Source organism: Gracilinanus agilis, chromosome 3 (genome assembly GCF_016433145.1).
Source record: "Gracilinanus agilis isolate LMUSP501 chromosome 3, AgileGrace, whole genome shotgun sequence".
NCBI classification, from domain to species: domain Eukaryota; kingdom Metazoa; phylum Chordata; class Mammalia; order Didelphimorphia; family Didelphidae; genus Gracilinanus; species Gracilinanus agilis.
Genome location: NC_058132.1, coordinates 449,863,481 through 449,877,166, shown reverse-complemented (window position 1 = coordinate 449,877,166; position 13,686 = coordinate 449,863,481). Strand labels below are relative to the sequence as shown.

Genomic DNA, 13,686 nt, shown 5'->3' with positions numbered 1-13,686 from the left:
ATTGTGTGATTTGGGGTGCTTCTATGTTTGGTGTTATTAATTATGCTACCTGTTGATGTCATATTGAACCATCCTTACATACCTGATATAAAGCCAACTGGTTAAACTGAACAATTTTTTTGCATATATTTCTATACTGATGCCATCTTTTTAATCAGCTCTTTATTTCTCAGATCTGCTTTCTATGGAAATGTTACCCGCTATAGGCAGTAGTGAGCAAAATACTACTTGTGCCCCTAAATTCTTCAGTATTTTTTTGTTCAGCTAAATAAGGTGATGTAGTAGAAAGACTCATGGACTGGAACTCAAAAGACCTGAATTTGCCCCTTAATAGTTATGTAACTCCAGGCAAACACTTCATCTATCTCTTCAAGCCTCATTTTCTTATTAGTAAAATGGAGATTTAAAAAAAAAAGTGTTGTTCTAAGTGGTTACTTTTATTATTGCTATTATCCTTATTATTATTAAAATGACTATGTCCTAGAAATTGTATTCCTAAAATTATGAGTGGACGACACCAAGATAGTGAATGAAGTCACAGAAAAGCTGAATATGCCTGCAGAAATGCACTCACTGAACTAGCCAAGCAAATGGGTAGAAATAATTGGCTCTGTTTCAGATACATCTACGTAACTTCTTAGTTGATAATGTTGGCTTTTTATCGCTTTCTTATACCCAAAATAACCATTATGAGGGCACATGAAGCTCATTTAAATTTTCCTTTAAAAATTTGGAGGCTACACCATTGGTTGCATATATGTTAAGTATTGATATTACTTCATTGTCTCTAGTACTGTTAAGCAAGATGTAATTTTATACCTTATCTCTTTTAATTAGGTCTATACTTACACTCCTGACTTCACAGCAAATGATACTGATCTTGGTAAATTCAGTTCTTCTAAATTGGCAACTGATTTTTGCACATAGATAGGGCAACATGCTGCATCAGATTGTGGGCAAAGCTCTATTTCTGGAACACTACAATCCTGAAGAAAAAAAAGATAATTGATTTTTGGAAAGTTGTCTTGAGTTGTTCAGTATACCACCAAACCCCAGAAGCAGAGTAATTAGATATGTTTCATTTGCTATCTTATGCAATCAACCATACATTAATAATAGCTTTGTTACAAAATGAAGCTAAACACAAGTCAGTATGAATTTTGGTTGAATTCAGTAATATAAAGTTATTAAATTATTTTAATGTCAACTAGATTTTAGGTGAATGGCTTTTTAAAGCAACAATTGTACAAGACAAGAAGGAACTAAAATTAAAATTAATTTAATGGGGGGTAGTTCCATGTTAGTATAGTTCTATTCAGAATACTCCAAAAAGTGTAAATTGTAGTTGAGAGAAAAATAAACTTGTTTAAACCATATATTACATTATTCAGTAGGGGTGGTACCTTGATTTGCCTGAATTTTTTCAATCTCATTCTACAAATGGCAGACTTTTTAAAATAAGTGTTATTTTGTTCACAATTCAAAGTTCATGTGGTTTTATTCCCCAAAGAAATTTTATTCTCCTTTATCTGTTACAGTCTACTATTTTTTGTTTCTTCCTCCAAAACATTTCTATATATCCATCAAACTCTTCTTCCATCCTTACTTCCACCATTCTTAGTATCTCATACTTAGTTTCCTAGAAAAGCCTCATAACTTTGGCTTTTCCCCCATACAAATGCATCTTACATACCACTACAAATTTAATCTTCATAGAATATAGTTCCTGGTTGAGCACTCCTCTGTGCAAAAACTCCTGCTTCCTCTCATTTCTCACATGAAATATAAATTCCTTTTTTCATGTACCATGCTCCTCCATACAATTTGGTTTCAACTTACCAATTCAGACTTACTTTACAATTTTCTGCCATTTAATTGTACTCAATATAGCAAATTCTAAAGTTCTCAAAGTATGGTTTGAGAACCTTTCAAGAGGCTCATGAAGTTAAAACTATTCTGATAATATTAAGATGTTTTCATTAATATGTTAAGATCAATTGGTCTAACCCACATAACAGTAGCTCTTGGAGAGGGCACTCATTTTTTTAAGAGTAGCAAAGGGCTTGAGACCAAAATATTTGAGAACCACTGTCTCATACTTTTCTGCCTCCAAACATTTGTTCATTTTATATACATACAAGAACGGCAACCCAGAGAGAGAAAGAGATTGCAAATCTCCTTGACCTTTCCATTAGAGCAACTGACTTCCACTAATTCTTTACAGATGAGGAAACTGAACCACAGGGAATTTAATTGACTTGGCCAAGGTCATACAGCCAGTCTTTCATTTCTTTGATCATTTACAGAACTTTTTTTTCAGCCCCTTTCATATAGCATTTAATTATATATTGTTTTAAACTATTTCCTTTGTATTACTCTTGTCTAACCAGTTAGAATATAATCTACTTGATATGTATTCTAAAATATGCCATGTTAAACTTTTTTTTTATTATATTAAATGACCAGCCATGGATTTGGCAAGTACATTCCTGGGGATTGACTTTTGAGGGTTTAGTGTAGAGGGTGATCTATGGATCCTTTCAATGTCTATTTTGCTCTCTTGTGGAAGAACACCAGGGCAGTTTTCTTGGATAATTTCTTGCAGTATGGTGTTCAAATTTCTATTAATTTCTGATTTTTCAGGAAGACCAATGATTCTCGAATTGTCTCTTCTAGACCTGTTTTCTTGATCTGTCATTTTCTCAATGAGATATTTCATGTTTCCTTCTATTTTGTCATTCTTTTGACTTTGCTCTATTAGTTCTTGCTGTCTGGCAAGATCATTGGCTTCTACTTGACTTATTCTAGTCTTTAGAGACTTGTTTTCTGCTAAAATCTTTTGATTTTCCTTTTTGATTTGGTCTATCCTGTTTTTCATGGTTTCTTACTGTTGAATTTGGGTCTCCAATTTGCTTATCATTTCATTTGATTTTAGGGCATCTTTCTCCAATAGGGAGTTTCTGTCTTTTAAACTATTCATTTCCTTTTGAACTATTTCCCACTCTTCTTTACATAATCTCAGATTTGAACTCTTCAAGAGCTTGTGACCAATTTTCATTTTGGGGGGAAGGTTTGGATGTGTTTCCTTGTTTGTCCTCCACTGCTGTCTGCTCTGTTGTCTGGATTTTTTCTGTGTAAAAGTTATCAACTGTTAATGCTTTCTTCTTGTTCTTTCTCTTGGTTAGTTCTTGAGCATTGCTTGCCATAATTGTGCTGTTTTTCTTTCTCAGTCAGAAGTTTGGGTAAGACGGGCAGGATCTCTGTGGAGCAGTTTTAGCCTGAGTCATAGCACAGTGCTACCCCTCTCAGCTTTATCCTCTCACTCAAGGTCTACACTCTTTAAGCTCCTTGAGTCTCAAGTCTAGCTATTCTCAGGGTCAAGCCTTCTGGTGGTCCCCTTGCTTGCTTCTCTGCCCAAGGGAGAGGTCTCAACACACTGCTTCCACAGTCCGGCACCCCTATGCTCTAGGTCCACGCTCAAAGTCCACATTCTTTAGCCTCTTGGGGTCTTAAGTCTTGCTGCTCTCAGGAGCAGGCCCTGTTGGTCCCAAGTAGCTACCAAGAACTTAGCAAATGCCCCACACTTGCTCTAACTCTTGTGTGCTTGCTTTGGCACTGTAGGTGAGGTGGGGGGGGTGAGGAGGGTTGATCAGCTTGTGTTTTAGTGAGAGCTATTTCACCCCCTTATAGCATGGAAATGCCCAAATCCCACAAAGCTTCAATGCTGTGCCCTATTGTGGGGTCCCTTTGTTCATCTGGATTTGGTTTTTGTGTCCTTTTGAGGTATCATGTATAGGTTGGTTAGGAGAATCAAGTGCCCTGCTTCTACTCTGCAGATCATCTTAACCAGGAAGTCCCATAGAATTGGAAATTGGAAATGGAGAATTTATTCACTAAATATGGCCTAAATAATTACACAACTAATCACTTGGCAGCATATTTCTAACCTGTGACATTTCAAAAACAGCTAATAACCAATAAGTTGTATAAAGACACTTATTAGAAAGTAAGTAGTAAGTTCTTATGGGGTTACCTCAACAAAAAGTTTTGAATTTCACTTCAGAGATCACAATTCCCTGAACTTCCTCACGTTTCTCCCATAGCTTCTCAATGGCTTCTAATGCCCCTTCCAGCTCAAAATCCATGATCCTATGATCCTGTGGTTATGCAGAGAAGCCCAAGCAAAATCAAATTTTCATTTTTTCCTGTAAACTGTTAGACTTCAGCACATTAACAATGCCTAACTACAAGGAATCTTTTAAGTTATAAAAAGACCTGAGTATTTCCTTCCCTGGGAAGGATTTAATCTAGTTTAATTCATACAACACCCAAAAATATACTATATATTTACATGTTGATATATAAGTTTCCTTCATTTGTTATTCATATCACAATAGAGCTAGTAAAATTTAAAATACAGCTACCTTAATATCTCCCCAGAGGTCCATGGCATGTTAACAGACCATAAAAGTGAAGGGGGCTCACAATAAAGTTTCCTTTATATTGTACTATTCAAACACTGTTTTTTTATTTGTTCACTTATTTTGATCATCTGAACTACATAAAAACCAAACGACATAAAGCTAAAAGAATGAGGGATTTTCAGAATAAAAATGGATAGAACCCATAAAAAATAGTTAATCTAATATCACACTTGTCCTTAACCACTTTTTCTAAAAGCTTAATTTACTGATCTACCTTTTATGTCATTTTCCTGCTAAATGAATAAAAAGTTACTCTGCTTTATAATCATTCTGTGGGTCTATTTACAGAAAGTGGGTAAGGGGGAGGAAGGGGTGTGTGTGTGTGTGTGTGTGTGTGTGTGTGTGTGTGTGTGCGTGCGTGTGTGTGTGTCTTTAAGATTTCTATTCTGTGAAGGGAATGAGCATTTATATAGTGTCTATTAGCTGCCAGGCACTGTCAAGTGTTTTTACAAATATTATCTAATTTGATCCTCACAGCATCCCTGACCTATCCTGAAGAGAACCTTTGTTTTTTCCAGGAGTGGCGGTGAATTTATGCTGGGGCATCCTTATATCCTCCTTCCTTAATTCCCTTGTGAGCAATGGCCCTTTTTTCCTGTAACAGCATAGATAGTGTTAATTCAACACAAAAATACAAGCAGCCCAAACAAGGATTGAATCCTGTGGGGAAAAAGACCACATTGGTACTAAATCACCACATTTCAGAGTCATGCAGGCCATCACCTACCAGAACAAAAGGTATGTCTACAACACTGTCCAGAAGTGATCAGAGATCCTTGTGAGAAGCCGGGGAATCCCCACCCCTTAAGGAAGCCTCCCATTCCCTGGTCCTAGGACTGACCTCTGGGGCCAAGCTGAACAAGCCTAATCCCCTCCTCCATGACAACCTTCAAGTAGACACGGGAAGATAATTACTGTACATCTTCACCAAACACCTCCAGTTCTTTCAAATGATCCTTAAATGGCATCATCTCCAATTCTTAAACTATTTGCGCCCCCTCTGGCTATTATTCAACTCACTAATATAGTTATAAAAATATGGTACCTAAAATTTAATACACTATTCCAGATGCAGTTTTTTTTAACATCGATTTAAGTTCTGCCTTTGTTTGGGATGCAGCGTGGTAGGCAGAGTTTGGGGCCAGGAAGACTTGGGTTCAAATCCTGCCTTAGATATCTACTAGCTGTGTGACCCTGGACATGTTAACTAAATTTCTTGAGTTTCAGTTTCCTCATTTGTAAAAGAAATCGGTGGAAGTCAATGTTTCCAAGGTCTCTTCCAACTCTAAATCTTTGCTCCTATGCCACTATACTACTAACTAAAAGACTTGGATAAATTAGCTTTTTTGGTTGCCATGTCAACCTTGATAACTGATATTGAAATTACAAGTCACTAGAATCTCCAGGTCTAGCCATGCATCCTCTTATCCTATACTTTTATACATTTTAAACACTATATTTACATAAATGTAGAATTTTACAAAACAGCCAGGAACAGTAGATAGAATCTGGGTCTGGCATCAGGAAGACTCATCTTTCTGAGCTCAGATTGGTCTCAGATATTTGTGACCCCAGGCAAGTCACTAAATCCTATTTGCCTCAGTTTCCTCACCTGTAAAATGAAGGACAAGGCAAATTACTCCAGCATTTTTGCCCAAGAAAATCCCAATAAGGTCACAAAGAGACAGACACAACTGAAAATGACTAAACAAAGAATTTTAAATTAATCTCTAATACAATTGTTTTAGCTAATGAAATGTCTTTGGATCCTGATTCAAACGACCGTTTAGTTATTACTCCTAGCTCCATATCATATTCAATTCTGACCAGTACATTTTCATTGATAAAATTATACACTAGAGCTATTTTGAAATATCTTGAAAGAGACAGCTAGGTGGCTCAGTGGACTGAGAGCCATGCCTAGAGATGGGAGGTCCTGGGTTCAAATCTGGCCTCAGACACTTCCTAGCTATGTGATCATGGGCAAGTCTTTTAACTCCCATTTGCCCAGACCTTACTGCTCTTCTACCTTGGAACCAACACACAGTATTAATTCTAAGATGGAAGTTAAGGGTTTAAAAAAAATCTTGAAATAACTATCTGCATTTTTTTTAAAAACAAAGACAGAAATTAGAGACCCTGGTTAAATAGTGCTGATAATGCATTTTATCACTCTTGCACTGCTCCTATAAATTAAATTGTCCTCTCTATGTTGATGATTCTTAAATCTACCTATTTACAGCCTTACCCTCTCTGATCTATAGTCTCACATCTCCAACTCCCTACTAGAAATTTCAAAGTAGACATTTCATAGTCATAAATTCAACATGTCTAAAACTGACCTCATCTTTCCCCACAAATCTAGCCCTCTTCCTAATTTCCCTAAGAGCCTCCTCATAATCTACAAGTCATTCTTTTTTTAAATTTAATCAATTTAGAATATTTTCTCATGGTTACATGATTTGTATTCTTTTCCCTCCTTTCCTCCCATAGCCAACGAGCAATTCCACTGGGTTTTACATGTGTCATTGATCAAGACCTATTTCCATATTATTAATATTTGCACTAGAGTGATTGTTTAGAGCAGTGATTCCCAAAGTGGGCGCTACTGCCCCTTTGTGGGTACTGCAGTGATCCAGGGAAGCGGTGATGGCCACAGGTGCATTTATCTTTCCTATTAATTGCTATTAAAATTTTTAAAAAATTAATTTCCAGGGGGTTAAGTAATATTTTTTTTTGGAAAGGGGGCAGTAGGCCAAAAAAGTTTGGGAACCACTGGTTTAGAGTCTACATCTTCAATCATATTCCCATCGAACCATGTGATCAAGCAGTTGTTTTTCTTCTGTGTTTCTACTCCCACAGTTCTTTCTCTGGATGTAGATACCATTCTTTCTCATAAGTTCCTCTGGATTATCCTGGGTCATTGCATTGCTGCTAGTACAGAAGTCCATTACATTCGATTGTGCCACAGTGTATCTGTCTCTGTGTACAATGTTCTCCTGGTTCTGCTCCTTTCACTCTGCATCAATTCCTGGAGGTCTTTCCAGTTCACAAGGAATTCCTCCAGTTCATTATTCTTTTGAGCACAATAGTATTCCATCACCATCAGATACCACAATTTATTCAGCCATTTCCCAATTGATGAACACCCCCTCATTGCCAATTTGTTGCCACCACAAAGAACGTGGCTATGAATAGTTTTGTGCATGTCTTTTTCCTTATTATCTCTTTAGGGTATAAACCCAGCAGTGTTATGGCTGGATCAAAGGACAGGCAGTCTTTTAATGTCTTTTGGGCATAATTTCAAATTGCCTCCCAGAATGGTTGGACCAATTCACAACTCCACTAGCAATGCATCAGTGTCTCAATTTTGCCACATCCCCATCCGACATTCATTACTTTCCTTTGCTGTCATAATAGCCAATCTACTAGGTATGAGGTAATATCTCAGAGTTGTTTTGATTTGCACTTCTCTAATTATAAGACATTTAGAACACTATTTCATGGGTTTATTGATAGTTTTTCTTTTTCTGAAAACTGCCTATTCATGTCCCTTGCCCTTGCATTAATTGGGGAATGGCCCAAGAGTCATTTTTTTTAAATCCTTACCTTCTGTCTTAGAATCAGTACTATGTATTGGTTCCAAGGCAGAAGAGTGGTAAGGGCTAGGCAATGGGGATTAAGTGACTTGCCCAGGGTCACATAGCTAGGAAGTATCTGAGGCCAGATTTGAACCCAGGACCTCCTGTCTCTAGGCCTGGCTCTCAATCCACTGCACCACCCAGGTACCCTGCCAAGAGTCATTCTTGACCTCCAATCCCATATCCAATCACTGGTCAAACCCTACCATGTCCATCTTTGTGCCGCTTCTGTACACAATTCTCTCCCCTTCTGTCCTCTGGGCCTGGGCTGCAGGCCCCCTTTGCCTCAAGCTTAGATGATGACAAGCTGTTCCCTGGCAGAAGTCTCTCCCTGTCCCCTCCATCCTCTACTCAGTTCTCAAAGTGACATTCTAAAAAGGCAGATTTGTCCATGTCACCGACCCCGACCCCCCACCCCACTCAATAAATCCTAGTGGTTCCTTCCCCACAGAGATGTCAAAACAGGTCACCAACTCCTCAGTGTGGCCCAAACCAGATAAAGTGTTTGTAACTGGGGAATATTTAACAAAATTTAACAAATAAATAAAAATACAACAAACATAGATGATATCACATCTTAAAATGAAGTCGATATGCAATAGGCAGAAATCCTTATGTACAAATGAATGGTCCTCTGGCCTCTATAAAACCCTCTGGCATTCCAAGGCCTTTATATGCCACCTCCTCACTTGAAGTCTTCTGATACTTTCCCTCAGGCACATACTCTGCTTCCTCACTACTCCTGGCACAGAGACATGCTCTCTCAGTGGCTATCTCCCATAAATGGAATTCTCTTGCTCCTCATCCCTGCCTTCTGGCTTCTTTCAAGTCCCACCTAAAATCTCACCTTCCAGAAGATGCCTCTCCACTCTACTGCCTTCCCTTTGTTGATTATCTCCACTTTATCTTATGTATAGGTTTGCACATTGTACACAGCTGTTTGCATATTGCCTCCACTGTTAAGAAGTTAACTTCTTAACTAGAAGAACTGTGTTTTGCATTTCTTTGTAGACCAGTGGTTCAGCAAAAAAATTGCCCATAGTACCTGCTTAATAAATGTTTGCTGACTGACTCACTCTTTTGCAAAAAACAAAATCTAAACTGAAAGTGAAACTCCAATTTTGTAGATTCTGGAGTATTATGAAGAAAAGAATATAACTGTAAGAAGAAAAAGCACTATATGACAACTAAAATGCAGATAATCAAAAAGGGAAAAATAAAACTTGAAAGATGAAAAATTAGAGTAAGAACATAATGATGGAAAATGCTAGTTAAGAAATATTGAATTACTCCTCATTGTGGCTGCTTCAAAGTATATATTTTTCTACTTCAAAAGCATTGACATAGCTGAGAGGTTTGGAAAATTACCACATCTGTCCCCTAAATTTATCTAATCAACTGATAATAGCATTTGGACTATACTACAATACTGAGATGGGGGGAAATGTATGATAAATTTGAAGGAGTATATAAAAGAGCCTAATCTGAACAATTAAAAACTTATCATCCCTTTTGTATGACCAAACTTCATAAGACTATGTGCTGAAAATTGTGATACAGGCAAAAACTTAATATTCAGAACCCTAGAAGGGTCAGTGAAGAATTTACAGATTTTAGAAATGAATTGTGGGCCCATATAAACTTTACTGTTTAATGACAGTTTTTTTTAATCCAGCTAAGAGGTTGCTATTATTGTAATTTCCCCTAGAAAGTGCAATATTGTATGCACTTTTAGTAAGAGATCTTTAGAGATATAAGCTGGTTATGTGAAATGATTCATTGGGGAAACTAGGCATGTAAATCTGAGAGATTTCAACATGCTCATCTCCCAAAGAATCCCAGGGGGATTTGTGTGAAGGGAACCCCTTCCTCTTAGGATCATGAATTTTCTGCTCATCCGCACCAGTCTTTGCTGGAATGCTTCAAACAGAGAGACTTTGATTGGTTCCCAAGATGTGTTAGAGAACAATGCACAGGAAAAGGACATGACATGGAGAAGGAGGACTACAAAAATGAGACCAGAGAGCAGCTTGGGTCTTTTGTCTGGAGATTTTTGGCTAGGAGCTTGTCTGCAATTCGGCGTTGGTGGCTGGAGTGGAAGACACTCACGTGGGCTGGTAAGATTAGGTGGCAGGCTAGGAAATATTTTTTTCTATTTCCTTCCCTTCTTATTTCTTTCTTATATATTAAAATTAAATTGTTAAAAGATACCATCATCCTCATGACTTAAGAGTTAATTATTTTATAAATGGCAACCACACCAATTTTAAACTAATATTATATTTCCAAACAAATTTCTAAATATTACATTTAACATATTACATTTGGTATAATATTAATTTTCAAAATTACACTATAAATTTATAAGACAGGCAGCAAAGACAATATTATAGGACTCATCCAATCATAGTGCAGATATGATTATAGTTTTCCAGTTACAAGGGAAATCTGAAGTGACATTACAGACCAAAAATATCCAATTCTATTACTTAGCCCAAAAACAAAACAAAAATTCCACAAACTGACTTGTGACTTTAAGCTTAGAAATTCTTGATAAGAAAGATTAATGGTCCAGATTTGTCTCAATGTCCCTGATTAAAATTTTCTTTTTATATAAAAAAAAATCAAACCATAAAAAAAACACAAATACCTCTATTATAGAGACATGATGATACTCATCCATTGAAGCACACTACTGGTAATTTTCAGTGTTTGCTAAATGGATGACAAAAAAAATTCCTTATTTTTCCTTTTCTCTTAATAATTTACATTTCATTTAAAAATGCAACATCAAAAGTCACATCTTCAAGCACAAATGCTTAAAGGAAAACAATTCGGATAGCAATCGAATATTTTTTAATATAAGATTACTATAAGTGTCAGACCCCATTCACATAAAAAATACTGGAGACAAAAACCAAAAGCACTTGAGATACCTTTAATACTCTCTTGATAGAACCAATCACAAAGTTTCTCGTTTGGTGCTTTTTACTCCGAAAAATCCAGTCACGATTGAGCACTTTTTCTCCTTCTTCTAAAACACATTTATGACCTTGGAAATGCGGCTTCTCATATAAAATCCAGCTAAAGTAACGACAACAGAATAATCAAGGTATAGATAGCTTGTTTTAAGAGACCTTCCAAAACTAGATATTAGAAATCACACCACTTCTGATTTCCCTAAATTTATACAGATTACCTTTTTTCCAAGATAAAATCCTGCTTCTAAGTAATGTTTATATTTTAAAATTTTTATCCAATGAGATTGGTTTTTTTTAAAGGAACAGAAACACAGGGAATTTGGAAAGGAAAAAATTTTCTGCAAAAGTATGTAGTATAAACAGATATATCTGAGCATAGTGATATTTACTTATATACACTCATTTTGAGGGCACACAAAATCACAACCCAACTTTTAACATAATATGTATTACACAAGATAAAGCCAATAATAAACTGTACTGTTTATTGTAATGACAAGGCAGGTACATTATTAGATTACATAAAATGCAACATTATTAATACAAGTAGGAAAGACTGAAAATTTCTTGTAACAATCTAGGCTTTTGCTAATTTTAGTAAATCCACACAATAGTATTCATTCCATAATAACTAACCAAAAAAAGAAAATAAGAGGTTGTCTATCCCCTTTCTAGTTCATAAAGCATATTAGTCAAAGGACAGACATTTGAGCTACACAAAATATTTTAAGCAATTTTTTTGCCATTTGGCCTTCATATTTTTGTGGGCACTTCAAGTGTGCGCTGAAATGGACAAAGAGATGCAATAGAATTTTGCTTGGTTAATGAAATAATACCAAGAAAATATAACTACAAGAATTAGTTATAATATTCTATTGAATGACATATTGGATTGGCATATCAATGTGACTTAGAAGTCAAGAAGTCCTGGATTCAAATACCAAATAGCAGTATGAACATGAACAGATCATCTCATTTCATTAATAACAAGGTCCACAATCTATAAAATGGAATAATAGCACCACCTCACAAGTTGTTCTAAGGATTAAATGAGAAAATGCATGCCTTAAAGAACTAAATGTGTTCAAGTTCTTATCTACAGATGAGAAAGCATGGCTTTATCTAAGAAATTGAACTGGCTTATCTATTCTACCAAAAATAAAGGAAGAGAATATTCACTGTATCATAAAAGCCTAATTAAAAAGTTTTCTTCTGTCAAGGAAACTAACAGAAAGGGAATATAACTTCATAGATATTAAACAGATGAAAGGAAAAATATATACTTCAGAAAACAGATTAAAAAAAACTCCTATGAGGATTTCTTACCATCCTCTTACAACTCTGATGAATGCTCCATTTGGAAAGGTCCAGGAGGCAGCATCAAGAATGTCATTGTAAATCTCCTGTTTATATTTACTTCCATGAAGGTCATAGATGACCATCTGAAAACATACAATGCCTAATTTAAAGAATGCATTTGAATTTCAGAAAAATGAAATATATGCTAAAAATTGTTTCTACATACACAAAAGCAATTTATTAGTGTAGATGCAAACCTACAGTAAAATAAAAACTTTCCATTCTAAGTCACTTAAAAATAAGATTTAAAATTTCCTTTCCCCCTTCCAAAACAATACCTCTTCTTCCTTCTTCCTTCCCCACCCCTCTCTCTCTCCCTCTGACTCTCTATGTAGATCTAGAAAAAAATGATTATTCTTACCTTTCCAGGTCTGGGGTTACATTTCAGGCTTTGCTTATCAAAAGAATTCTGAAATTATAAAAACAGGAAATCAACATTCAAGGAAAAGTTAATTGGATAGCACAAATTTCAAGTTCTGAACTTGAAAAACTGTTTCACATTATGATTATTGGCTGATCTGCAAAGCATTATTACTCACAAGTTGACCAAGGCAGGAAAAAAGATAAAAATTTTGGCAATCCTAATAAAAGTCGCATCATCTCAAATATTACTAGCACACACGTACAGATACAGACACAGACACACACTCCTAAGTAAAGAGTTTATCTAAAGAAGAAATGTGTAAACTTAAATGACGAAGAGTAGTTTGCTTTCATAAAATATTTTTCAAACAGACAAGTAGGAGTTCCAAACCCATTTTCAGCTGTGTTTCTCTGAACTATACCAAACTATTCTACTCTACTTTGTATAACATAAAATAAAATTCCCACATGAATAAAAGGATGTAAAAAGGCAGGCAGTTATTCATAAAGCTAAAAAATAAGATTTCTCCTCAGGTAGAATATCTGGAAAGTTGCGACTTTCTGTTGCATACATCTGTACTTATTCATATTTATGTTTTGAAAATATAAATATCCCATAAAATTTTAAAGTGTTTGCTAATGAGAACTTCAAACTCCAAACATCTGATGGGTCACAAAAGTATCAATATTTTTATTATACCCTATTTTCTTTTTTTCCTCTCCTGTAAATACATACATACATATATTCAAATTAAGAGTAAAGAATAACACATGAATTTGTTTCCTTTATCAATAGTTTTCTTTTTTCCTACCATCATCTTTTCTGGAATTGTGACCCATCAGATGAACAAGTGCAGA

General features: G+C 35.7%; 1 protein-coding gene across 1 annotated transcript in view; it reads right to left on the bottom strand.

The window, feature by feature from the left end:
* CRYBG3 (crystallin beta-gamma domain containing 3) overlaps window positions 1-13,686 on the bottom strand; it is a 146,319-nt gene that overhangs the window by 52,337 nt on the left and 80,296 nt on the right. Inside the window, exons 5-8 of the mRNA XM_044669258.1 lie at window positions 12,827-12,874; window positions 12,433-12,548; window positions 11,062-11,209; window positions 850-986 (exon numbers count right to left, since the gene is read on the bottom strand). Coding sequence (XP_044525193.1) covers window positions 850-986; window positions 11,062-11,209; window positions 12,433-12,548; window positions 12,827-12,874 — 449 coding nt within the window. The remainder of the gene's footprint in view (window positions 1-849; window positions 987-11,061; window positions 11,210-12,432; window positions 12,549-12,826; window positions 12,875-13,686) is intronic.